Source organism: Rhincodon typus, chromosome 24 (assembly GCF_021869965.1).
Source record: "Rhincodon typus isolate 14 chromosome 24, sRhiTyp1.1, whole genome shotgun sequence".
NCBI lineage: Eukaryota > Metazoa > Chordata > Chondrichthyes > Orectolobiformes > Rhincodontidae > Rhincodon > Rhincodon typus.
In genome coordinates, this window is record NC_063355.1 from 41,086,406 (window position 1) to 41,114,320 (window position 27,915).

At 37.8% G+C, this 27,915-nt stretch overlaps 2 protein-coding genes across 2 annotated transcripts in view; one reads left to right on the forward strand and one right to left on the reverse strand.

The window, feature by feature from the left end:
• Positions 1-4,092, forward strand: part of LOC109918079 (catechol O-methyltransferase) — a 31,477-nt gene extending 27,385 nt beyond the window's left edge. The window contains exon 4 of the mRNA XM_048611753.1: positions 152-4,092. Within this exon, the coding sequence (XP_048467710.1) occupies positions 152-331 (180 nt within the window). The 3' untranslated portion in view covers positions 332-4,092. The remainder of the gene's footprint in view (positions 1-151) is intronic.
• Positions 4,093-8,390: 4,298 nt separating this feature from the next.
• arvcfb (ARVCF delta catenin family member b) overlaps positions 8,391-27,915 on the reverse strand; it is a 302,822-nt gene continuing 283,297 nt past the window's right edge. Inside the window, exons 13-20 of the mRNA XM_048611754.1 lie at positions 27,355-27,505; positions 25,204-25,396; positions 23,261-23,372; positions 21,437-21,536; positions 19,345-19,392; positions 17,524-17,615; positions 15,841-15,953; positions 8,391-10,348 (exon numbers count right to left, since the gene is read on the reverse strand). Coding sequence (XP_048467711.1) covers positions 15,852-15,953; positions 17,524-17,615; positions 19,345-19,392; positions 21,437-21,536; positions 23,261-23,372; positions 25,204-25,396; positions 27,355-27,505 — 798 coding nt within the window. The 3' untranslated portion in view covers positions 8,391-10,348; positions 15,841-15,851. The remainder of the gene's footprint in view (positions 10,349-15,840; positions 15,954-17,523; positions 17,616-19,344; positions 19,393-21,436; positions 21,537-23,260; positions 23,373-25,203; positions 25,397-27,354; positions 27,506-27,915) is intronic.

A 27,915-nucleotide genomic window follows, 5' to 3' on the forward strand; every position in this document is an offset into this window, starting at 1 on the left:
TGATAATTCTGGGCCTGGCAGACAATTGAGCTGTACTAATCAGCATTTTCTTTTGTCACTCTGGTGCATAGCAGCTGTAAGTTCCAAAATTTTTAAACTAATTCTCAAATTGTGCATTCATTAACTATTGAACTCTTTGCCTTGCCTGTAGGAATGTGGTCTGTTGAGAAAAGGCACGGTTCTTCTGGCAGACAATGTAATTACACCTGGAGCCCCAGAATTTCTACAGTACGTACGCAACAATCCCCGCTATGAGTGCGCATTCTATGCCTCAAATTTGGAATATACAAAGTTTAAAGATGGAATGGAAAAGGCTATTTTTAAAGGTTAAACACATAAAATGCTGAGAAACTAAATAAGATGTCAGTGTTTGTGTAATAAGAAGTGATCCAAAAAGCTCTCATCCCTCACTTCATGTGGACTTTTTGGGCCTATCTAGCAGAACTCATCCATTGTATAGCCTTGGTGCTTATGTAATAACCTGCACAATTCACAAGAACCTGTTTTGTTCTTTCTTGAAATTTCAAGTTTATTCTTGTCCCCCTCCTTTCCAAGTGTTTTAAAATTTGTCGCTAAAAATTTGTCCATAGCATGCTTTCATGTATGTCCTTGTAGCTCCTTCTGCTATTAATTTGTAAGCATAACTCCTTGTGCTCAAATTGTGTCAAAGCAGTGATGTTGCAGTTTTGAGTCTGATGTAAATGGAGTCAGAGATCTGAATCATTAAGTGGAGATTCACAACAGATCAGATTTAGAGGTGGAGAGTTGAAAGGACGTAGGGCTGATGGAAGTTACAGAGAAAGGGAAGTGTGAAGGCATAAGTCAGCCAATGCTCTTGGTAGGAAGAGCATGTCAGAGCATCTGGCCTGGTTGCGATTCTATTCATAAATAGCACGACACACATCCCTTTGACTCTCGACAAGGGTGCCAACATGAGTGGAACTGCTTTCCAATATGGGTCAGAGAATTTGGAAGAGAAAAATTTGAAAGATTTTAGGGAAAATAAAAAAAGAGTACTACTATCCATTTGTCTCAAAAGGTTTTATGGAGGCAATCCCCTGACATTAAACAAGTCATTTACAGCTGTGCACGGATTGCTTTCTTTAATAAAATAAAACACTAACAATCCATATAAAAAAACGTTCAGTTCAAGTCTGGAGAAAAATAACTACACCAGAAGAGCGACTTCAGTGTATTTCTTTGCAGGACAAAACATTGCTCAAATCCTTCAATTGAATTATAGTACTCATTTTAAATTCCAAAATAAAGCTGAGAAGAAGAAAGAGGGAAGCATCTTTTGACACCAACAGTATTTCGCTAGAATATAGTTTGTAATGTTACGTAATAACATTAAGGATTACGGCAAATGGCTTTGAACTTGCTCCATCATTTGATATTACAGCTGATTTTTAAAAATCCAAATAGCCTTTTCCTGCATTATCGTGCCATCCCTTAATACTGTTAGTGTAAAAGTCCATCAAATCTCAAGAACTGAGGATTCACAGCTCAAATAGGAAGAGAATTCTATAGAAGAGCAGAACTCTTTCTAAACAATCCAGCCAGCAAAAGCAACCTCTCAGTCTCTACTCTTATAAGAATGTGATACTTTTCAATAAGATCACTTCTCATTCTTCCAGAGAATCTTAACATCTTCTTTGACAGTAATCCCTGGTTTCACACTTTAAAGACAAATACATCTTTTTCTTAGTTAAGGACCAAAGCGGTACACTGTAGTCCAGATATGGTCTTGTTAATGTGAAACATTATTGCAAGAGTTTGAAGTATGAGTAAGGAAGTCTCGCTGCACAAAGACCTAAATATAATTTGCCTCCCTAATTGCTTTAAGGACCAGCACATTAACTGAGAGATTCTTGGAGGAGGACACTCCATGTTACCTTTCTTTGCCCTGTGTGTGTGCTTAATCCATCATAAACCTCAAAAATGTTTTCAAATACTTCAAGGATTAAATATTAAAATCCCTGCATTTTGGATTAGATGAATTTACCCAAGAAACTGTATTAGAATAATTGGAGGAATCACCTGCAAATCACTGATGACTAATTAATATTTGAATTCTAAAGATATAAATTTATTCACTTCCATTGAAATAATTATTTTGTTAATTTGATGTCAAATAATTCCCTCAGTTTCTTTTAAAATTTAAATCTGCTTTATTTTCAACATCCAATTACTGAGACCAATAATGTTAATTCAATTGATGGCATTAATTTGCAAAACAGAATAAAAGTATTCCAGAAATGCACACCAGCAATCTTGGAGGAACATAGTTGCATTTTACTGCCACAGTTGAAGTCAGTTTCTTGAAATTGCCATTGGTGCCCTGTTTTGTCTGGCGTGGAAAATGCACTGACTACTTCAGTCTGTATTTAGAACATCATAGAGCAAACTGCCCTAATTTGGCAAAAACAATGTAAAAAAATTCAAACTAACTGAACTCATCTAGACTTGTACTTGTAGCAACAGAAACCACCATGTGGAGTAAATCTGCAGAAGTTCAATCCCTAATGCCCCAAGTTACATGGTGTGATTTGTTAGAAATTACATGTATAAAAACTTAACAGGTACCAGAATACTCTAAGATTCCACAGTGTTTTCGTTGGCAAATGTGCCATCTAAATTTATACTGCACCATCAAAAATAAGGTCATCCCAAATGTCTCCTAGAGTTCAGCTGGAGAGGTGCTAGATGTTCAACAATTGGTCTTAGGGCTGCGGGATTCACGGCCAGTGTTCCTTCTCAGTGACAACAAACACAAGAGAGGGTGACCATCTCTGATGTCCTGCAAGATTGATGGTCTTATGATGTGCAGAGTCTGCACACAAGGGAAGAAAACCAACTGAAGGTGAAGTGCTTGCGGGTGGGAAGGAGGAAGAAGTTATTGGCAAATTACCCCAGCTTAAATCATTATCATTAAGATAAAAGGATGTAATAACATTATGGATTATATGAAAGAAAACTTGGTGAAATAGGTGGAATGTGAAAAAGATCCATTAATCTTAGCAAAATCAAAAGTAAGTCATTGTAACTAGAAGCCTATTAAAATCAGTCTTAGTCAAGGTGTAATGCTTTGCATTTGATTGAAATGACGACAAGAAGTCAGTTAGAGGAGTCTAGCATCTCATGGTGCCCTAATCAGTTTCAAAGATGAAATGAAACAGGAAAAGTGAAGTTTAAACAAAAGATGATTTGAAAACTTCCATGATTGCTGCAAAAATCTCTCTCTGGCCAACACAATATTGTTACATTGTCATACTTAAAAGGTTAGGGAAAACTCGGATTTAAACCAAAACGTACTGAAACAACCAAAATGTGAATAATGCTTTAAGTGCAGAAAGTGTGCTTTTACATTAAGCATCATTAAATAATCTAACAAATACAGATTTTCCTGTCTGAGAACCTATGCTTTAGAACTAAAAGATAAAGAGACTTATGGCATATGGTCTGTGGCATCATTGGCTCAGAATAGCAACAGGTTCACTTGTGATAACCTCTCCATTGTCAGAAGGGCATAAATGTAGACTCTCATACAGCTTCTGGTAGAAAGGTAATATTACCCAATTATGAGTCATCCAATTCTGGAAAAGGACACAATGTTAGGATAAAAATACTTTTACCACAAAATTACTGACCTTATAATTTACATGTCCTTTATGGACATTGTTGTTTTTCAACATATTAAGGTGTGAAGCTGGAAGCTTCTGCTGGACCTTATACAGATACTAATCATTTTGCACAGCCAGTGTAAGCGAATACAATTGGTGGCAGGGTACCAATATCTTAGTATTCCCAGAAAGAATTTAAATTAAGAACTCGCCAGTTTGGATGGTAAAGAATAATTACTACATGCACTAAAGTTACATTATATGTAATATTTTTATTGATGGTTAAACAGAAAAGATCAGGAATGAAAAGTAATTGATGTGTTAATTACGTGGGAATAGCAAAAAGGACAACAGCTACAATTATCATCTTGTTCTATGTACTGTTCAAATTCTTCTCTAATTGTGTAGTGTATGTAAATCTTTCCAACTTAAAACTGTACACTTCTAATAAATGCATGTTTAACACTAATTTAGAGATGCTTCTTTACATACAATGTATTACGTGTTAATTCAGAACAGCAAGACAACATTTGTCCCAGTAATCTGCTGTGAAATTAATTTCCTCTTTCAATAAATGGTGCAGTCAACAGATTCTTTACTTACTACTTTGAAAAACCACCACAATTTGGTTAGACCCTTTAACATGAAGATATATCCCTCCACATTTCACAGACAGGTGCAAGTAATGTAATTGTCAATAAGCAAATAATAAGTAATAATCCAAAAATGTCAAAATCCTATACTGAGATAACAAGGTGTAGAGCTGGATGAGCACAGCAGGCCAAGCAGCATCAGAGGAGCAGGAAAGCTGACGTTTCGGGCCTAGACCCTTCATCAGAAAATTTTCTGAAGAAGGGTCTAGGCCCGAAACGTCAGCTTTCCTGCTCCTCTGATGCTGCTTGGCCTGCTGTGCTCATCCAGCTCTACACCTTGTTATCTCAGATTCTCCAGCGTCTGCAGTTCCCATCTCCAAAATCCTGTACTGTATGTGTTTTAGTAACAGTCGGGCAAAGTTACAAAATGGTCTAGATGGTAAACTATAGTGTTACAGCTCAACTTTATACGTGCTAGGAAATCAAGATTATGAATTTGTTTGATTTACCGGTGACTAAAGGAGGGAATGAAATTAAATGAGTGGTGAACAGCAGAATCTGTGGCAGGAATAATGATATCACCTTTGATATTGTTAAAGGAAAAGAAAGATTTTGTTGAAGCTTTGCATCTTGTACACGTCAGGCTAAATTTGCAAGAATACCAATGGAAAAAGAAAACAGCAGTTATATGGGAAACGTTTGCGGATTGGTTAGCAAGTGGATTCCAACTGTCTACGGCAACACCTAAACAGTGCACCAGTTACATCATGACCAAAAGTTAACTTCTAAGCTGTAAATTTTAAACCAATAGGTTGATTCTGATTGGTCAAATGTTGCTCTGAGAAATGAGCCAGTCACTGTCTGCAAACAGCATCTATTAATATGGTTAGCTTCTGGTACAAGTGCATAACAATACAAGCCAGACTGATAATCTTAAATTGGTCGAGAGTTCTTCACACACTCAAGGTTATTCAGTAACTGTTGTCCAATCAGAGAATCACATCTAATGTTGGACATTGTCTTTTGAGTTTTGCAAGTGCAGTCTGGTTAAACATGGCTAGTGTTTTGCTTGTTAAGAACAGCCGAACGGATATGCTATTTGATGCAAATGTCAAACTTTGCAATGTATGGCCCATATAGCTGGTATTGTTACTGCCACTGAAATCTATACACTATATATTAGATTTGTGTCATAAGCAGACTCGCTTATTGGCTTGATAGTAGCATCTGTCCTTTGAGTATAGGAGTTGGGAAGTCATGTTGAGGTCGTACAGTTATAGGAAGGATATATTATCAAGCTGGAGAGGGTTGAGAAGAGATTTACCAGGATATTGCTGGGTATGGAAGGCTTAAGTTATAAAGAAAGGCTGGGACTTCTTTCAGTGGAGTGTAGAAGGTTAAGAGGTGACCTGAAAGAAGTTTATAAATAATGAGGTGTAGATAGGGTTAATGGCAGTTGTCTTTTCCCTAGAATGGGGATTTCAAGACAAGGGGGCACCAAGGGGGTTAGAAGAGACAGATTTAAAAAAAAAGAGACAATTTTTTTTTCTTTTTATAAAAAAAGAGGGTGGTTTGCATGTGGAATGAAATCCCTAAGGAAATGGTGGATGCAGGTATGATTACAATGTTTAAAAGACATTTGGGGAGATACAGAAATAGGAAAGGTTTGGAGGGATATGAGCCAGAGGCAGGCAGGTGAGACTAGTTTGGTTTGGGATTATGTTCAGCCTGGACTGGTTGGACCAAAGGCTCTGTTTCCAGGTTGTATGACTCTATGACTCTATAGCATCATTCGTGTTGCTAATGTATATTTTCTTAAAGTAATTAGCTTCACCCAATGATCAAAATTTTCGTATACCTAACCCTTCTAGGGTAATTTGAGGTACAACTGGGCACTTTGCAATAGCCCATGTTTGAGATCTACAGCAGAAATCTGATCAGGGTTGTGGTTTTCATGCACCTTATTTCAGCATGGTAACACCATGGACATACATGACATTGTTAAACTATTTTGCTGTTAATGGATAATCTACAGCATCGCATGCTTATGTTTTAGCAAGAGACCACCTTGTTAAAACCAAAATAAGTCAAAATATAACATATTAAGCCATGTTCTTATTTGGGATAACTTGTCACATAATATCAGTTGGGATCATAACACCAGAATACCGGACAAAGTACTCAAGTAAACACAAACCCATTACAGACACCTTCAATATGACAAATGCGTAGACAAGCAAAATAAGGCAGAGAGATGAAAGGTGACAAAATTCCATTTTAACTAAGTTTCTACTTGATCAAAATGGTTGAATTTGGATGAATTAATTGTTCCCAAACCTTTAACTTCTTTAAAATGATTTTCTTCTTCTGTGCCATTTTATTGGCAAACACAGAATGTATATTATTAAAATCTCTAGTTAGTATTCATCAGAAAAGGTCATTTGTATTCATTGCACACCTTAACAGGAGCATCTTTTCAGGACCAATGGTAAGATTGAAGTCTGGAAATGTGAGGTTAATCAGTCGGTCCTGTCACCAATTGATTTTTTTTGGCATTACAGCAGTTGTTTTTGCTCAGGTTAGTCAACTGGGAAAATTGCATCTTGCATACAACTTCAATCAAGATTTCTTTAACATGTTAAGATAACTTACTTCAAGCTGATTTTTTTCCCCCCAATAATCTAATCTAATTTCAAAAACTCTTGCTTGTATACAAGGTCCATCAGTTGATTTACATTATGAGAGGGGAATCTTTGTGCATTCATTTAAAGCTTGGTATAAAATTTTTGCAGCATGGAAAAGCTCCACTGCTCTTCTTGATATTCTGCAGCATTGCCTTCAATGGTTTTATCTACAACTGACACCAAAAATCGTATTGCATCGGCACTGGACAAATGTCCTCTACACAAAAGTAGAACAAATGTAACCCAGCCAGTTAAGGTCCCATTACTCTAATGTACTGAGTCATCACAAATTGATAATGGTGTTGCTGACAATGCTATCAAGGACACTCGCATGACAACAACCAGCTCACACTCAATTTGGGTGAGACCAAGAAGATGTAGCTTTAATCTCATTACAGTCTTGGTCTAATAGCAAACAAAAGATATAAATTCCAGGAGGTGAGGAGACAGTGAGATTGACAGCAAGGCAGCATTTGACAGTGTTGGAGGTCAATCATTTCAGTCCAAGGACATCTCTGCAGGGATTTCACAGGGTAGCGTTTGAGGCTATTTGACTTCAGGTGCTTCATCAATGACATTACCTACATCATAAGGTTAGGAGTGATGATGTTCATCAAATGCATGATGTTCAGCACTATTCACGATTCCTAAGATACTGATACAATCCATGTCAATATGCAGCAAGACCTGGACCACATTCAGTGCTTTGGATAAAAACAGAACGTAACATATATGCCATAGAAATGCCAGGTAATGACTATCTCCAACAAGAGAAAGTATAAATATCTCACATTGACATTCAATGGCAGGATCATTGTGGAATCTTCCACTATCAATATCCTAGGAGTTTCCACTGACCTCAAAGCTGAACTGGACTAGCCATATAGATATGATAACTACAAAACCATGTGTCAAGGCTCAGAATTAGATTGAATAACTCATTTCCAGTCTCTTATCTACAATGCACAAGTCAGGTGTGTGATGGTGTACTTTCCATTTACTGGGATGAGTTCAGCTCCAATACCACATGACATCATCCAGGACAAAGTAGGCTGCTTAATTGACATTTCATCCACCTTAAAAATTGACTCTGTCCACTGCTGTTACACAGTGGCAGCAATATGCAGCATATGCCCAATGCATTACAGCAACTTGCCAAGCCTTTTTTGATAGCACCTTCCATATCTGTGATCTCTACCACCCAGGACAGGGCAGCTGATACACGGGAACACCAGCAGCTGCAGTTCCTTTTCCAAGCTACACACCATGTTCACTTGGAACTACATTGCTGTGCCTTCATTTGTTAATAGGAAGGGAATTCCAGACTTATAACCTAACAGCACTTTCACACACGCAGGATCAGGTTCAAAATCTGGTTTTACATCGAAACGGATTAATTGCTGGTCAAAAAGTCCAGTGGACTCACTGGATAGTTATTTGTACAAATGGGCAGCACAGATCTGAGGGATAGTTTGAAGAAACACACAAAATCATATTCAGGCATTGTTTATTGAAAACACACCAAGTTGATAATTCTACAAACCTGGTTTAACAAACTTTCTACCTGCTGCAGGATATTAGTGAAATTAAACATAATACATTCGGTCACTGTAGCATGGTTCTAAGAAAGCATAAGTCATTGTTAAGTGTAATTTATAATACAGTGTAATGCAATGCAAAATCCACCAGTATAAACTACAGTTAGGCTATGAGTAATATATATATTATATATAAAAACACATTATCTTTTCCTACCATGAAAAGTTTAAGGCACATGATAGTACAAACACAATTGTCACTAATAATCAGAAGATTCCAGATATCTGAACAGTAATATCTACAACCAGAATGGTAGATCTTGCTTGCTGTTTCTTCAAAGCAGTCATCTGCAGCACATACTACACCAAAGAAAAGTAATTAAAGGTCACAAACAGCTCTTGGACTTGGAGACCTCTATTTTTCAACCCTTTGGCAACAAACAAGAATTAACTGCAAATGTTGTGTTCATACCACCCAATTACATTGTTTTGGCAACTGATGCTATTCCAGTTCATCCTTCAGGTACTTTAGTATTTGAAGAAAAGCACTGCTTCAGAATCAATCCCACCCACCCCCAACAGCTCTGCTACAAAAAGATGTTTTAAAAGTCAAACTAACAGATTGTTAGACATGATGGATACATACTGTACATGCCAGATATTACTTAAGCAAAATAAACTCAATTCTTCCACTAACTTGTAAGCACATGAAGAAAAAAACTGTTTTAAAATGTGTTTTCTAGGCATTGGGTTGAAAATACACAGTCTGTAACTCAATTGCAAGAAGTAAAAATCAACTAGAACTTTACACAACAAAACATTTTGTGTAAAAAGATGTACAATAGTTCAAAATACATAGATAAACTTGTCGCACTGGAACAGCACCTTGAATTCTTTGATTTGGGGGGTGGGGACAGGCAGAGTGGAAGCAGAAAGAAAGGACACGCCTGTTTTTGCTTCTTCCTTATAAAGACTGGTCCTGGACTAATGTCACCTTTTTCATGCTGGTTTTGAATGTACAAAAACTGAAGTGGGCCATAAGCTGCAAAGCATCCCAATAATGTTAAAATTAAGTCAGCATTCCACAATCAATAAAATCCAAAATTGAACAGGGTAAATATACAAAACGGCAAAAATGAGTTAAATGTCATCTCTCCAGTAAAATTTTCATTCACATTTGAATAACTTGAACTATTCTGCCCAAATCTATTGAAATATTTTATTTTCTTAATGCAACATGTAACACCTCTGTTAAACCTACACAATTACACCAATTCAATAAACCCCCGCAAGTTGACCCTATTCCACTGATCAACTTCAAAGTCTTCTTTGCTCACCTATCAAACCCTGTTTCAACCTTCTGTGTGAATTTCCTTCAACCTAGCAGTAGCTTCATATTCATGTCACCTCTTTACTCAAAACACAAAATCCATCATAAAATGAAAAACAGATTTAGATTTGGTTTTCACCAAAAAGGGAAGTGCTAACAAAGTTGTGGTCAATGTTTTTCATTATGGTGAAAAAATGCAATATTTTGAAGCCAGTTCTTAAAGCAATTTTTTTTTTTTAAAAAAGACCCTCTTGGCTTCCTTTCCCTTCAACATGCATCATTCTCTTATCATTCTCCATACAATCCATTGCAAAGATTTCAAAAGAAATCTAGCCAATCAGACAAAAACTAAATATTTGGCTAAGGGGCTGCTACATTTGGAGAGATGAAATTGTAACTTTTTATCCCCTTACTTCCCCATCTCCCTGAAAGTTGTGGTTATATAATGATTTGACTGATGGGACTTCTTTCTCCACTTTAAATTCAGTTGATAGCTTCCATGAAATGAAGTCCTCCAAATCTAATGGCAATGGTGATAATGAGATCCTCTGTCACGTTTAGTAACTGCTGCATTTCATGCCTGGAGTAAAAGGAAAACAATTTTATAGGTTGCAGTAAGTATTGCTTTTCTAGAAAAAAAATCAAATTACATTTGCTAAAGTTGTCACTGATGATACTTTCCCAGAGTCACAATGTCACCTATTGTGTGGAATCATGCTTCATTAAAAATTTTCTTTCCAGAAAAAGAATCTGACCTTGTTTTGAGGGGATGATTTTCCAGTTTTATGGAGGTAATTACACAGTCTGCATTAAAAACACCTTTGGATTTCCAAGATGTATGAACCCCAAGACTGCTGAAACTCAAAGTTGAATGATCCTGCAAAATTAATTATTCCAACTTGCTTACATTCTACTGCATGTACAAATTTAATGACAAGATTGTTCATTTTCATGTTCAGTGCAGTGAAATCTTTTTAAATGCACCTTTTCCTGCGTATGCCCACTGCATTTGCTACATGAATTTGGGAGAATGATACGACGACTGCGCAACACTAAAGTGCTGGCTGCTTGAACTGGGCACTGATCAAAATAGAGATTAGTCAAGTCTTATAATAATTATTTTCTCTAGTATGATATGAAGGTGGTTGATCCTGTCATCAGTGACAACAAGCAGTCAGCCTTAGAATTGAGTTTAGTTATATGTGGCTCTCTTAACATGATAATGTCAGACTAATAGTAGGATCTAACCAAAAAGGGAATTATTAAACTAGTTGATTGTAAACCAGTCTGAACTAATCTTAATTGATGGCAGCTCTCTAAAATTGATAATTCATAATAAAGCAAAGATATATAGTATGTGTATGGCACAAACAGACCATTCAACCCAACCAATCCAAGTCCATACTTCAGACAAGCCTTCGTCCTTTTTTTCTCCTCTTAAAGCTCTCATTGTAATCTTTTATATCCTTTTTGCTCAAATGCTTTTCCAGTTTCCCCTTAAATACATCTACACAACTCACTTCAACCACTCAGGTATGGAGTTACAAATTCTCAGGTAAAGACGTTTCTTCTGAATTCCATGTTGGATTTCTTGATGACTATATTATATTGAAGGCCTTTGGGTATACTCTGAAGTGACGTAAGAATCAATTTATTTTTCCCAAAGGCATCCTCATTTTAACTTGCATGGGAAATCTACAATCCAAACCATGTTAATCAGCTCTGGCTGGTAGTTCCTCTTCCAGCAGAACCTCAGTGTTCATCCCCATAAGAAAATTTCCCAAACACCATTGGGACCCCCTCACTAGTATGCCAGTAAGTCAGGCTGGGTAACCAGGGAGAGGTTTACTCATTGGTTTCACAACCGCTTTGAGTCAGAGACAAATTCACATTGTCTGGCAACTGGATTTCAAGAACACTGAAAATCATACCGATCTGGTAGTCAGCTTTAATTTTATTCAAATTTACTTACTTGCAATAAGTAACAGTACTCAGTTTTTATTTGTACTTGTTCCTGTGGCTAATTCATTTCATTCACCCCTTTTGTGCACAGCCATAAAAATACTCACATTTACTAGCTGCTGTTTTCACTCACACCTTTGTCTACTTAAGTGAAGGAAAAAGGGCAGACTATTTTGATTTACAAACATGCTGGAAGTAGTCCTTACCCTGGATTATCAATTCATTCCCGTGTTCAAGGGATGATCTCATGAAAATAATTTCCTTCAATCGGTGTTAAAAAATCAAAGCATTTTAGTCTATTATACATTGACCCCTATTTATGTATTACTGCATTTCTGATTGAATTTATTTGGATAATCGTGGTGACATTTACAAATCCAGGAATATAGCAAGTGACAAAACAGCTGCACAATACAAATCATTTAAGTACACAATGCAATTACATAAAAATATTGAAGCAACACATGAAACCAGCTAGGAAATTAATTAAGAAGATGCATGCAATTTTAAATTAACAATGTGCTTTACAAAATAAAGGTTAAATGGGACCAATGTGAACAACTTGACAGGATGCAGGAGATGATAAATTTTGACCCTTCTTCAGAACTGATTGTAGCTAGGAAGAAGTTGGCGTATCTACTGAAGATAGGGTAGGGAGTAAATCATAGGAACAAATGGAGCCCAGAAAGACAAAAAAAAGCTGAGCAAAGGAATGCGTAAAGATCAGCCTGTGAAGGATCAGGAGTTGCTATTGGCTGGGGACAACTAATGGGTTGGTTGTGGTAGCAGCCCTGAAGGACTTTCATTATTTAGTTCAATAATTTTAGGGCCTGAGCATCTTCGCCCATGCCCTCACCCCAAATCCCAGACACCAGGTCTTGTAACCAAAGTGGCTGCTGCCACAACCAGCTACTAATGGTCCAAATCAGCAGCTATTGATTCTCGCAGGCTGACCATTACCATTCCTTTGTCAGCCGAATTGTTGTTCTCTCTTTCTGGGCTCCATGTCCACCAATCATTTACTCCTTCCCTCCACCGCACCCCCCCACCACCCAAACACATCTTCAGCACATATACCAACCTTTTCCTGGCTGAAATCAGTTATGAAAAAAAGGTCACTGGACCTGAAACATTAACTCTGCTTTCTCTCCACAGATGCTGAGTTTTTCCAGCAATTTGTTTGTTTTTCTGATTTCTGGCATCAGTTTTTTTTCCATAAATTTTGAGGTTAGGAATAATGCATTATGAGAAAATGATATCACACATCACGGTAGGTGTAAGATTGAAGGATTAAATCTTTTGTTGGAAAGGAACTGACAACTCTGCACTCAATTGCTTTGTTATTAAAAAGGTTAGTATGCTGAGCCTGCCTCAGTTGAAGCATGCTCACTGCAGGATCAGTAGGACTCAGGTTCAAGCCCGACCACTGAACTTCAGCATCAAATTGTGCAATTTCAGTGCAATGCAGTTTAAAGCAGTACTGCACTGTCAGAAGTACAGTTTTTTGAATGAGCTGTTAATCCAATATTCTGCCCCCTTGCGGTGGTAGACGTATAACAGATTTACTGGTCATGGCTGGCATAACTGCCTATGTGACAGCACAACACTAAAAGATAAATCACTTAACTCAGAGCTGTCGATTAATCACAATTAACCTCAGTATAACGTTCTAATTTGCAAGCTATTTTTAATGTTGGTAACAATTGCAGAAGGTAGTGCAATTTAACAATTTGCTTTTTACAAAGTAAAAACAAATAACAATTTCTAAATTAAGTAGAAAAATTAATAATTCCAATGAATTATAGACTATGCTTCATGTTTACACATTCTCTTCATATCACAGGTATGTGACCCATCTGCATGCTTGGCCAATTGCACAGATGAATGTGGAGGCAGCATGAAGCTATCATTGTGAATCTAGCACATTGGAGACAGGATCAAAATGAACAACAGAACAGAGCAACACAAGTACACAAACATACAAAGATGCTGGCAGTCTATCAAATCATTTTTTTGGGACAAATGTAGATCACCAAAAACTTCACTGTCACTGCTAGTCCTGTCCTTTACTTGATTGCCACACTTATTAGCTAGAATCAATAGCTGAAACACGTTAGGTTGCCCCATCTAGCCTAATGTACCAACAGTTCTTTCAATTAAGATCAGTAAACTTTGGGCATGGTCTGTATTTCTTATTACCAGACTTTGCTTAATGAATAAGTGCAATGCAGTCAAGGAGATGATTATCGACTCGAACCAGTCGTTACAAAGTGCACACATTACTTAGTGTATATTTACAGAGTGTCAGTGACAGGCAAATAGTATATATGCCAGCAACTCCACACAACACATCAAGCAAAATCTTAAATATCAGTGGGAGAAAGCAGCAGGATGAAAACTGTTTGGCCATTTTCAACAGTTATCTAAAGGAGACTGCTGACAGTTCGCAAACTCCACCAACAACGTAAAAGATAGCTGCAGAATGACATGCTGGTGCACTAGTATGGTCAAAAATACATATTAAAGTAAAAGTAAAGTTGCCGTAGTCCTACCAGTCCTAGAGCTGTTCTCTCATTAAAGACAATTGGTGATAGTTTAAACCAAGGGTCACCATGCCTCAGGCAACAGGAGAGGTTGGGGAGGAGAATCCTTCACACTACAGGTAGTTCTGCTATAACGCACGTTTCATTAAAGTGAATTGGCTGTAATGCAATTGACGAATAGTGGACGCTGTTGGATAACGCAAACTTTCCGCTGTACAGGTATAGCGATTTTCTATAGCGATTTCCCTATAATGTAACTTTCGGTGGCGTTTTTCTATAATGCAAGATCACACAGTAACGCAATACTTGCTTTCTCGGAGAGCTACCTCTAACTTCAACCGGTGCAGGAATTGAACCCACGCTGTTAATATCACTGCATTACAAACCAGCCATTCTGTATGTACATATTTGCATAATCAGCCAAAAGACTTATTGTTGCAGTGATAACTGTGACTAAGCTGTACCGGAATGCGTTTGTCCATAAAGGAGTAAACGTGACTTTGCGATATCGATTCTGCACAAAGAATCTTGAAGTCTTAATTTATTCATTTGTCAAAACATACTTTTCATACACTGCATATAAAAAAGTTTTCAGCTCATTATATCACAATGAATTTTGTAATTGAAAAAGTAAAACTAGTCGAAACAGCAATGCTGTTCTTCATAAGATATTTCAGCCAAAATGAACGTAGCAGGCTTAAGTTGCAATTTGAAATGGGAAGAAATGTTAGCCTTGGTCAGTGATTTTACATCAAAATAGATAAAGTGCAATTTTTAACGCAAACAAAAGCATTCAATTTCTAAGACTCAGGAATAGATCATGCAGGCCCTCTAGTCTATTCTGCCTTTCAAGGAGAGCATATTGATCTGATTCCCTACAGTGAGTTACCATGTCAACATATCTTGATGCAGCAGCCATTCTCCCATAGAAATGTCCCACAAACAACATTCACATAAACGATCAGTCTATTTTCTTTGGCTACATCTGATGAAGGAGCAACTTCACTGCTTGTCATCACTTGTGCCATGAGATTGTAGTTTGCTCCAAACCTTCAGGTACTATTGGGCAGAGTGACAACTCAGATTTTTCCAATCATTCTGTTCAGAGATGTTATTACAGACTTGTGGAGTAGGTGGAACTTGAACCAGGCCACTTGGTCCGGGGGGGACACAACCACTATGCCATAGGGTGACAGTTTAAGTTGAGGGTTTTATACACAAACAGCACAGAGCAGTTTTAGACTCCAGATATACATTGATATAATAAATATTGGGTTAACTCAAGAGGAAAGTTGTAACTAGCTTACAAAAGAATCGAAGAGTCTAAACTCCATCATGTATTTATTAGAAAATGTAGTACTTTAAAACTTGTATAAAATAGCAAGGCTCCTTAAAGATTTAACAGATTGTATTTACATCCTTTCAATTCCAGGAAGCAACTGCTGTGCAAACACTAATCAATGAGACTTCAAAACCAAAAGTTACATGGTTAATGATTTTACTTCAATGTGATTGGAGGCCATTTTGCAATAGATTAATTAGGTGATTGGAACTCAAAGACACCTACCATGCAAACGTTTAGACCCAGGAGTCAACAGGTTGAGGTTTTGTGTCATTAGCATCCACAAGATTCACTGAGGCCCTACTAATCCTGTTAATGTTTTTCTTATTTGAATCATTCTGTAGCAACAGGGAAAGGGTTAATAGCAAGAGAGCTGGTATAAAACAGGTATAGATAAAGGCAAGTTAGTTTAACATAAAAGCAATTAACTATACTGGACAGCTCAAGACCAAGACCACAAAAATATCTTTAGGAGTTATTTTTAACACTAATATGGAATGCGTGCATTTAAATTTGGGTGCACTGAAAACATATTTTGAACCAAGTTAATTTGCTTCGCCAGACATGTAAAGGGCTACTGAAAATCTGCCCAGAACGTGATTGAATTGAATTATTTTGCAAACCTTGTCAAGCATCTACAGTTTGACGAGGAAATTGGCTGAACAGAAAATGCAACTTCACTCATTGATTCACTGTATTAGAGCATGAATTATATGAAGCTATAAATCTTTGGAGATTTGGTTTGAAACAAATAAGTATTTAACAGAAAATAATGGGAACATCTGCTCCACTTCACAAAACATCTTGGCATTTAATTAAAGCTCATAAAACAGCACATTGTTGAAAAAGTGTTCTGATAAAGTCTCCCTTCTTTATTTTAACTTTTTTGTTCCACTTATTCTTTGTAAAGCCAAGAAGTGATTAGGATATTATAGAGTTCAAAATACTCATCTACTTGAAATGCTAACTTGGTGTCCTTTGGGTTTTTTTTTTAAAAAAAGTGTTTCATGGGGTCACGTCAAGTTGAATTTGAGTCAGCTACATGGATAATTTGGTAATGGAATCTAATTCAAGTCATTGTATAAAAGGATCCATGAAGGTCATGTCAAAAAAACTCAATCCATAAATAGAAAAATTACACATTAAGTATTATTGTATAGGGCCATTCACCAGTATCAAAAATTATTTTTTCCTCAGCATTACCGTAATGCACTATGTGCCCATTGTTCTCGTCACAAAACTTGCAAATTACCCTTCTCTTTTTGTCTCATTAAATGGTGCTTACACTTCGGTGAAATATTATTTAGTTATATCAGCACAGTCCATTCACTTCCTACGGCCTCATGAAACTGAATCTACCATCCTACACTCTACATCTGAGATGTCAATGCACTATGACATGATCAGGGCAGCAAAATGAATACTTTTCTCAAGGGGAATTTCTTCGAAAAAATCTTTTTGTTAAAACATATTTTTGTGGCCTTATATTTCTGGAAAATTCAGAACAGTTCATGCAACATTCACAAACACAATGAAGCACCCTTTCAATTCAGGGTAGCATTAACATTCGTGCACATAGCCGACAAATCAAACACGACAGGAGCATTTCCAGGACAAGAATTTTGTAAGAAGGTAAGAAAGCACATAAAGCATTTAACTAGAGATTATCAGTGAGGTAATAAGCTTGAAAGTCATTAATCTCTTCAAAATAGCTACATACAGCAGCAACTGACATGCGATTATGAACAGGTCTATCACACACGACAACCAATCATCACACGTGTGCCAGGATACTAGCTACTTAAGATTGTTTGTTTTAATAGTTCTATCCAGAACTGGATTCAGGAATCAAACAAGATCTGCTTTAGGCTTCTTGAGAAAACTATAAATGACCACAACATAGCCTACCCGCAAAGGTTGCTGCTCAAAAGCATCTCCAGAAACATCCATAGTCTTACACTTGCGCTCTTTCTCTCTCTGATCCAAGGTAGAGTAAGTATCTGTGGTAACAAATACATAATTCAAGAACAAAGGCATGCATCTCAAAATGCATTTCCATGAATGATTTTGAAGTACAAGACTAATATCACACAGCACATTTCAATTTCTGAGGATGAGATAAACAGAAAAATAATTCACAAGTAGTCAAAGCCAACATGCACCAACCTAATCTACAAACAAATGTGAAAAAGAAATAGTCATTCAAACCAAGTCTTGGAGCAGGAGAGAAAATGAGGCATAGGAAGGGTTTCTAGACATGTTAACTTAAATCTGGTGTAGGGTATCAAAAGTCCTCATTATCTAAAACATCCAAGGTGAGTAGAATAAAAGTGCCTTGTGTAGAGATCAGTAAAACCTGAAGATTTCAGCACCTTGCAAAACATACATCAAAATCAACTTGAAATAGCACTAAATTACTACTTTGCAACCAAGGCTAGATATTAGTTACTTTTGACTTTAATAAACTTGCTATTTAAATAGAAGAGACAACAAGGTGCAGAGCTGGATGAACACAGCAGGCCAAGCAGCATCATAGGAGCAGAAAGGCTGACGTTTCGGGCCTAGACCCTTCATCAGAAAAGGGGGAGGGGAAGGGGGTTCTGAAATAAATAGGGAGAGAGGGGGAGGCGGATAGAAGAGGGATAGAGGAGAAGATAGGTGGAAAGGAAACAGACAGGTCAAAGAGGCGGGGACGGAGCCAGTAAAGGTGAGTGTAGGTGGGGAGTTAGGGAGGGGATAGGTCAGTCCAGGGAGGACGGACAGGTCAAGGGGGTGGGATGAGGTTAGTAGGTAGGAGATAGGGGTGCGGCTTGAGGTGGGAGGAGGGGATAGGTGGGAGGAAGAACAGGTTAGGGAGGCGGGGACGAGCAGGGCTGGTTTTGGGACGCGGTAGGGGGAGGGGGGGGAGTTTTGAAGCTTGTGAAATCCACATTGATACCATTGGGCTGCAGGGTTCCCAAGGGAATATGAGTTGCTGTTTCTGCAACCTTCTGGTGGCATCGTTGTGGCACTGCAGGAGGCCCATCTTCTATCCGCCTCCCCCTCTCTCCCTATTTATTTCAGAACCCCCTTCCCCTCCCCCATTTCTGATGAAGGGCCTAGGCCCGAAACGTCAGCCTTTCTGCTCCTATGATGCTGCTTGGCCTGCGGTGTTCATCCAGCTCTGCACCTTGTTGTCTCGGATTCCAGCATCTGCAGTTCCTACTATCTCCTATTTAAATAGAACACAGGTTGCTTGAGAACTTGAAATGTCATCAACCTACATTAACTATATTTCTCTTCACAAATGCTGCCTGATCTTGGAGATTTCCAGCATTTCCAGTTCTTTTTTGCTTCAGATTTTGAACTGTCAGTAATTTTCCATTTTGTTATTTTTTGCTTAGTGTAATACCAGATTTTAACGACTAGGGGCAGCAGCTGAATTGTTTAAAGCATTCGTTTGTGGTTATTTCAAGTACCTATATTACAACACAACTGGGGAATAAAAATCAAATCCCAAAAGAATCCTCAGTAGATGACTGCAAACCCAAAAGAAGTCCAAAATCGAACTGAAATAGTTACCATGTTATTCCTTTTGAAAACAAACCTAGCTATTAATTCAAGTGATATGAATTTTAAATGGAACAAAATACTGCAGGATAATTTTCTCCTCTCAAAGCACTGAGGATTGGCTATAATAGTAAGCAGAAGTCATGAACACAAGCAAAAGGAATTCAAAGCAGTACTTACCTGGGACAAACTGCTCCATGGGAATCATTTCACCAGACCATTTGTTACCTAAAAATAAAATTTACCATGAGGTTCTGAGTATACACAAGCTGAACTTGTTAACTGCAAGCTACTAAAAGCTTCCAGGATTTAACGTCAAACCCTTTGAGCACTGCAGGGCATTTTTTGAAATCCTGAGAATCCAATAGTTCGAATATTATTATCCCCTCACAAGTATTTAGCACCTGGCAGACAACTGCATATGCAACAAGTGAAAGCAAAATTCTTGAAATATCTCTTTCCGTTAAAAAAAAAATCACACCACCGTTTTCTCCTTCGTTTGCCTGTGTCTACTTGCTAAATGTTCATCATCCTGTAAAGCAGTCTGATCACCTCTTTGCGATCAATGAACGGTACAGATATGCGAACAGTTGGTCAATTTTCCAGTTTCACTTTGTTCAGCTGGTGATTTTAGAAGCATGTCAAAATCGCAGTCAAGATGAACCAGCTGAAATTGTGGTGAGCACACAAAATGAATGTTCACTGCATGAACAATAACATGGACGAACATACTCAAACACTGAAATTTTAAATGGCAAACATATAACAATATGCACAAACAAATAAACAGTACTTGATATGATTTCAGAAACCATTACAGTACAAAAGGACCAATTTGACCCATTGTGTCAGTGTCTATTCTTTCAGAGAGCTTTCGGACTGGTCCCATTCCTTGCTCCTTTATCAGAGCCCTGTGTTGGCCAGTGCATTCCAGATCATTATATGAGAAATCCAAGTTACCGTCTTGAAGATGATATTTATTTTACGAAGGTGGTACGTTTCACGTATTGCTTTTACTCTTGAAGTAAAAACTTAAAGCTGACAACACATAACTGAAAAGCAATGCTTAATAATAATCAACATACAGAAAAAGTTAAGATAAAGCTCTGTTTCTCAGAACAATAGATCACTAGGTCACAGGCCCACGGCTGCAAACCTCCTCGTTAGCCAGATGAAGAAATGCCAAAGGGAACAACAACTGGCAAAAATGTAATCCAGGTCACTTTTGCCAAGTGCCCAGTTGTGGGTTACAGAGCAGCATTGGCCTGAACTTAAGAACCTGTTGCCTGGAAGCTCCCTCAATGGAGGTGATGGGGAAAGCTCAAATTTTTTGTTTTGAAGCACAATATTTCAACTTAAAACAATTTAATTGTTTGGTCCGATGGCACACATCTTGTAATTCAAATTAAATCAGTTTATTAAAACAAACTGAACAAGGCTTTCTTCATTTGACCTGAATGGGTATGGGGTTTACAACAGGAGCAGCAATGCTGCGTCTTCATTTCTGTCTGTACTACGTGCATTTCCTTTCTCAAATCTGCGTAAGACCTGACCTGACCTGAAGACTGGCAGGTGATGTGGGGCACTGCTCCCTCACAGCAAGGGTTCAATTCCACCCTCAGTCGACAGTCTGTGTGGAGTATGCACATTCTCCCAGTGTTTGTGTGGGTTTCCTTCGGGTGCTGCGGTTTCTTCCCACAGTCCAAAGACATGCAAGTTAGGTGGATTGGCCATGACAGATGCAGGGATTGCGGGGATGAGGTGGGGGCCGAGGTGGGCGGGGGCGGCAAGTCTGGGTGGGATGCTCTTTGCAGAGTTGATGTGGATTCAATGGGCTGAATGGACTGCTTCCAAGCTGTTGGGACTCTATGATTCTATGTTATGATGAGCTCATTGATGTAATTCTTAGCAAGGCAGACACCCTCACAACTCAAAAACAGTTGTAACACACTAAAATCCCAAATATTCTCAACCTGGAACACAGAGAGCCGAAGCTCTAGTATTTTAACAGGAAGGAGAGGAGGATGAAAAATCAGACTGTTTCAGAGCATCAAAGAGATAACTGGCACATAGTATAGGAAGATAATGCTACTTGTAACAAAAAACTATGGAAATATTATATAAAAATGGCCAACATTTTAAATAATGTCCATCATCAAATGTGTTGTGATTTCCAAAATTGAAGATAGTTTTTAGTGCTGCAGGCCAGGTATATTATCAGCACACAAACTGGAGACAGAAGACAGATGTAATTTAAATGACCAACACTCACCATCTTTCTGGCCTCTTTCAATTAATGGGAGAGTGCTGTCATCATAGCCAATTGCTTTGCCACCACTCTTGGATCCTTTGGGAAGTGTAGTCACATTAGGCTACATATTGTTTAAAAAAAAGTTTAAGAAATTAAGTTCTACTCAAACAGACACAGAAGTTTTGTTTACATTTTTCTGTACATTTTCTTGGAGATTATTTCACAAACAGTTTCATAACTGCCAACCACACTTGAATGCCTCACCCAGGACAACATTCTTCTGTGCAAGTCTCAAATGTGGGACAGCAGTTGATTTGGCTGCAGAACATTGTAGCCACATTCAACTCTGCTTTAATCAAACACTTACCAGCAGCGATCATCGATCTGTGATTGTCAAAAGGAATCAGTATCTGTTCAAACTTCACTAAAATATAAGGTACTAAAACCAATTATAGAAGCTGGACCTCCAATTTGGCAGATGTGAATTTGAAAATTGAGATTTTGCGCATCTTTACGGCTAAACGACATATAGAGTTTATTTGTTAAGGCATCACAGACTTCTGAAACAGTCATAAAATTACTTTTACGTGACACTGTAGCATTTTGTGGAGCTCTGCCTACTGGCATTGGCACAAACCATCAACTTCCTACAACAAACAGAAGTTCCATGGAAATCTATAATTAAAAGGTTCTCCTGCACCTTTTGAGTATTCCTTGTGGTTGAAAGTGACCATGCAGCCCTTCAATTATTACTGTTACTTTCTGGGGCTCTCATTGATAATAAAATGGTAATTGGCTGAACACTAATTAATTTCTCTCATTTTTGATTGCTTATAAATGAAAGAGAGAAAATTGTTTCGTCCTTGATAGGACTCTCGACTAATGCTGGCTAAAGCAGAGCAGGTGAGTATAGAAATTCAAAGGGTTTCAATTGATATTGCAATGATACATCAGGCCCTAGTAATCAAACTTTTCCAGAATAACTCTGCCCGGTGACTTCAAGTATTGTGATTGATCCAGAGCAACAATAAAATGAAAAATACAGATCAGAACATAGGAAATATGAAGATTTACTCGAAACATGCCACAGGTTGTTTTACATCCACCTAGAGACTCCGTTTATTGTCTCAGCTGCTGTACTGAATCAAAGAACAAACCTAAATTACGTACTCAAGCCCTGGAGCAATGCTTTCTTATACAAGATGAGCCGAGTGAGGCACTTGACATCTAGAAGTGGGACAAACAATGGAAGTGCAAGAAATAGGAACACACTACAAACACGTATTAGAAAGTATATTTATTAAAACAAAATGCCGTCCCTCAGGAAATCAGAGTCCATAAGGCAACAGCAAAAAAGTGAGTTGAGGCTTGCACTTCCATAAAATCTAATACAATGTTTTTCTCAGATATTTTTGACATTCAATCTTAGAAACTTCATTTAAACCAGTCAAATAGTTTCTTGAAACAAAGTGGACTATGTAATTTATATAAATCAATATCTATGAACATGGCAAGTGTCAAATGTAATGTCTCCTGTTTGTTCCAGTCAGTTCAGAAAGCTCAAATGTCAGCTACACTTATGCTGAGCTTGTAACACTCCCATGCAGACAAATCAAAATGGTGCCTTACCTGTAGTGCAAGTAGCTAACTAAACTGAAAAAATATTGCATAATCCTGTCTTGAAGACGCTAGTTTTTAACGAACTGACGGTCTAAGTCAACAACTGGTGTCAAATACTAACAATACAACATAAACCTGCTGACCTTGTAAAATTTTGCACAGCTAAACCCCCAAAATCTTGGAGTTGATTCTTCAGTTACTTTCTATTCTAAATGGGACTCTTACCTGAAAATGGGACTTGTTCCAGCCATCTTTATGCAATGCATTTCTCAACTCCTTATAACTCCAAACTGTTTGCAAGACATGAGCAGCAGCCTTCATCTCTCTTACTGACTGGCTACAATGTTAAATTCAAATCAGCATAGTTAAAAACTAGCATAAGCATCGAAGTATTTTTAAGACAGATTCAGTGCAAAGACAAATGCTGAACTTGTTGCCTTTGCTTTACTGACAAAAATGTTCCTGTATACGTTTACTAGCTTGACCATTATTTTAATCCCCATCTGTATGTCTCAAAGAACTCCCTTAAATCCGAGAGGCACTTTATACTTTAGCAGCTGACAATTGAGTTATATGGGTCAACCTGGATAAAACCTTAATGCTCAGAAGCAAAGGGATTCAATTTTGTTTAGTTGAAACACTGTCGCCATAAACAAGTATAGCTACCTCCCTACAATCAAAATCATCATGTTCTCTGAATCTCTGACTATAAACATCCTGAGAGTTAGCATTGATTGGTCAGTCATGTAAACAGTAAGTAAAGTTGCCATACTAGGGGTCAATACGGCTGCCTTCATTAGAGAGTCACAACGACCAGCTGTTTATCCTGAGACTCACCAGCTTCAGGCAAGGGGTGAGGTTCAGAAGATGGGATCTTCAAGGTAACCTCAGCGGTGTGGGAATTGAACCCACACTGTTGGCAGCACTCTATTGCAAACAAGCTGACCAGCCCCTTATATAAGCAGTGCTACTCTAAGAGTCATACTTTGACTTGATCTTGTTAGCACACTAGTGTACATAGTAAAGCTTAACATTATCAAATTGTATTATACATAAACTTAGTGTTGAAAAGTCTTAAATTACATCGGTCTTGCCACATTACCAAAAAAAAAAACTTCAGTTCAGACAGAAAGAGCAGCACTTAGCGCTCGAGGATAAAGTTTAGATACTTTAGATATTGTAGGGGTGAAAAGCGGTCCGAGCATCAGATTGCAGTGGAATGCTGGAAATCCTTTTCCTTCTGGTTAAGAGTCGTAAAATTTGATTAGGAGTCATTAATTCTTCAGTGAAGGTGCACAGACATTGTATGCCTTGGCAAGTGCAGAGGTCACTTGCTAGAGGTACTGCTGATGAGCTTTGCTTTCCTGTTCCTTTCAACTTTGCTCATAACACGAGGTTGTGCATATACCAATCCAGAGTCTCTCACTGACTAGCGGAGGATTCAACCTTTTAGTGGCTCTGAGGATGATTTGCCCTTGCTCCTTCCAATAGAGGATTTGCAGAGAAGGCAACTTAGAGAAATGGGAGGGTGAATAGCTAGCAATTCAGGAATTTTCTTTTACTCTCCACACAAATGGGGGTGAAGGGAGGTGGGGGGAGCAGGGAGAGAGAGAGAGACAGAGAGGTGGAAACAGAGACACAGACAGAGAGAGAGAGAGAGAGAGAGAGAGAGACAGAGAGAGGTGGAAACAGAGACAGAGACTTTCTCTTCACAGGCTGGATGTTTCTGCTGGACTCGTCCATACACAAGACTATAGCCACCTGCTTAGCAGCCAATCAAAAGATTGTCTCTGGGCAAAACAGATCTGAGCAGAAAGGCGGTGCCATTTTGTCAGGAATTCTCACTGCTCAAATAAAGCAATGTTGTAAAAAGAACTCACAAGGTGGTCCAGTCATTGTTTTTTAAACTGCAAACATTGCACAGTTTCCTTCACTTAAAGCAGTATCTTCTCCTAGTTTAATCCACAGTCCACAAAATAAAAGTAGTCTTTAGAACATCAAGTTGTACACCTTTGCATCAAAATAAAATCTTGGTTCAGTAACTGCAGTCAGTAAAGCACATAACTCAACACCAAGAAGTGACAAGGACAATTCAGAGACTATTTGTACTTCAATTTCTCAAAACATCTTGGAAGTTCCACCCAATTTATAAACTTCATTTAGTTTACCTGGATTTGTTGATTGCCACAAGCTTCTCAATGCCCTGTGCTTGAATCAAGGATCTGGCATTTGATGAACTGTCAGTAACAATTTCATGGATAGTGTTGAGTATTGCAACAATTGTGTCTTCTTCAAGGTTCTTGGCAGGTCTTTGTTGACCACCTGTTAGATTACTTACCAGATCGTGCATAGCATAATTACCTGCAAGAGACATGGAGGCAGAAAATACAACCATGAAAATCCATTTACTGAATATATTTTGCAAGCATGACAAGCCAGAATTGAATGAATTTCATTTTTAATAAAATTGAGGCAACAACTTATTGCAGGCAAATACTTATCATCAAGTATCCTTTGGCAGCTGGTGATAAATGCATCCTTATTCTGCATTGTTACTTTCTACTGACACATCACCTTTAAACTCTAGCTTTAAAGGCTTTGTGGAGATTGACAACACAATTTTGTTTGTTGAACTCGTGAAAATTCAGCTGTGAACTTAAATGGGTTTTTAATGTTCTAAGTTCACAAAATCAGATTTCACAATCTGCAGTTTATCCAAAGCAGAAATTTTCGAATTCATCTATACATTTAACTGAAGACAATTACAATTTGTTCTGTTTCAACTCTTAATACTCCTACTAACTATGTCTTAAATGTACCATTTTAATAGACATAACTGAAAACCTTCAGAACTTTCTGTATGGGAAATATTTTCTTTTAATATTAAGTAGTAATTTTCAAGAGTGTTGATCATATTTTTGAAGGTATGCAAGTCTAAAATTTCTCACCCGTCTCCACTCCTTTCTAGTCTGTTCCTACGCCAATGTTACTCTGAACCAGCGGGCATAGGTTTTTTTCCCACAACTTGGGGATCACAACTAAGTTATTGAACTTTGACTTGAATATCTATGATGTCAGAGAAAGGAGATGGCCCCTCTCTTAAGAGAAGTTTTTGCTGTCACTGTATCCTTATTTACATTATAGAGTTGATCTCAATGAAAATTCTATTGTCAGAGGATAATCTCTTAAGGGTACAAAAGTTCTTTATTTTCAAGTTTAGTAGGATGGGTTCACAGTTGGTCCATGAAGTCTCAAGGAAATTGAGCATAACCAGATTTATACTTCCAAGAGGGTAAAACAAGTTTGGTGTGGGTAATGAAAAATATACAACAATGCATATCGAGATAAGGGACATCTCCTCTTAGGTTAAGGCCTTTATCAGGCAGAACCCTAAAGTGGCTTGAAGTCTGATATCTGATGCTAAAGCTACCAGGTTGCCCTTTCTTCAGAACCTTGTATGCTAACCAAATTCATTTGGAATTTATCTTCAATAAACCTAAATCCACTTTAGGGAAATGTAACAGATCCCAAGTAGCTTTGTAATAGCACAGTTGAAGACATTACAAATTGTGAAACCCATAGAAAATGAATTACTTTTGCTCCTCAAGTGCTGGCGGTTCATTCAAATAAATGAAAAGGAATTGTGTTAGACAGGTACTCAATTAAAATCTTCACTAATTCTCCCCACTTTCAAAAACCAAAGTCAAGAAGTTGAATTCCAGCTACTTAAACCCCCAAACTAAGAACCTCAAATTCAGATTTATTTGGGGAAGGATGAGAGAAGGGCGAGGGAGAAAACATTTTGATCACTCTAACTTGGTCACCATGTAGCATGGAGCTTCATAGTTCTGAGGAAAATCAAAGAAATATAGACTCTCTCCTTGATGGCATTAGAAACCTTACAGAAATCTGCAATCAACTGACTTGTCAGCTCATCCTCAGCTGATTCTATGGTTTCTTCCTGCTGTCCCCCTCAGTTGGAGGAGTGACAGAATGTACTAAGAACTTTCCAAAACGACTGATCATATTATCTTATCATCAAATGAGGGATAGTTCCCTTGGACAGGACATAATATGGTAGTTTTCTTCTGCCATGAGTTTCAGTCCTTCATGACAATTCAGTCCATTCATTAGATGAAATAAAAATAGACAAAACTGAGTTTCAAAGACCAAGTTCAAATAACAGTTTAAGACTACAAATTTCAAAAAGTGTCTTCTAGGCGGGAAACTGTTGTTTCTTTACATCAGTAGCCATTGGGCAACTCAAACCAAGATTACAACTTTTACAACAAATATTACATTTATCTTCTATACTTAACCAATGAGATCCTTATTGCGTCCATCCACAGAAAGATTTCGTAATGCGATTGCCACAGCTCGCACGACTTTATCAGAATCTGATCTTAGCAACTCTACCAAGATCGGGAGGCCTTTTTCTTTCCGCACAGTTGAACGAATGTAATTGGACCACTGCAATAACAAGTAAAATTACCAAATTCAAACTCATCAGTGCAAACTAGATTCACCTAGAAACTAGGAAGTAATTTTGTAAATTAGAGAAACTGAATTCTCTCTTGACGAGTATGAATTCTCCAAGTGAAAAGTATGAAAATGAAACTAAGTGGCTAATTGATCATTTACTGACTGTAAAAACTCAAAGATCAGCAAGAAATAGTTACATAAAATCTCTGCCCATAAATGAGGAATTCACCAAGAATCGGTTGAGAACTTGAAGACCAAACTATCTCTTGCCATTTTAAAAATGGAAACCTTAAAAACAAAGCTCTTAATTAAAAATACTAGAGACCTCACCCAGCAGCACCTGCTTCAACAGTGTACATCAATTTCGCACCTTATCAATCACTCCAACATCAGATTTA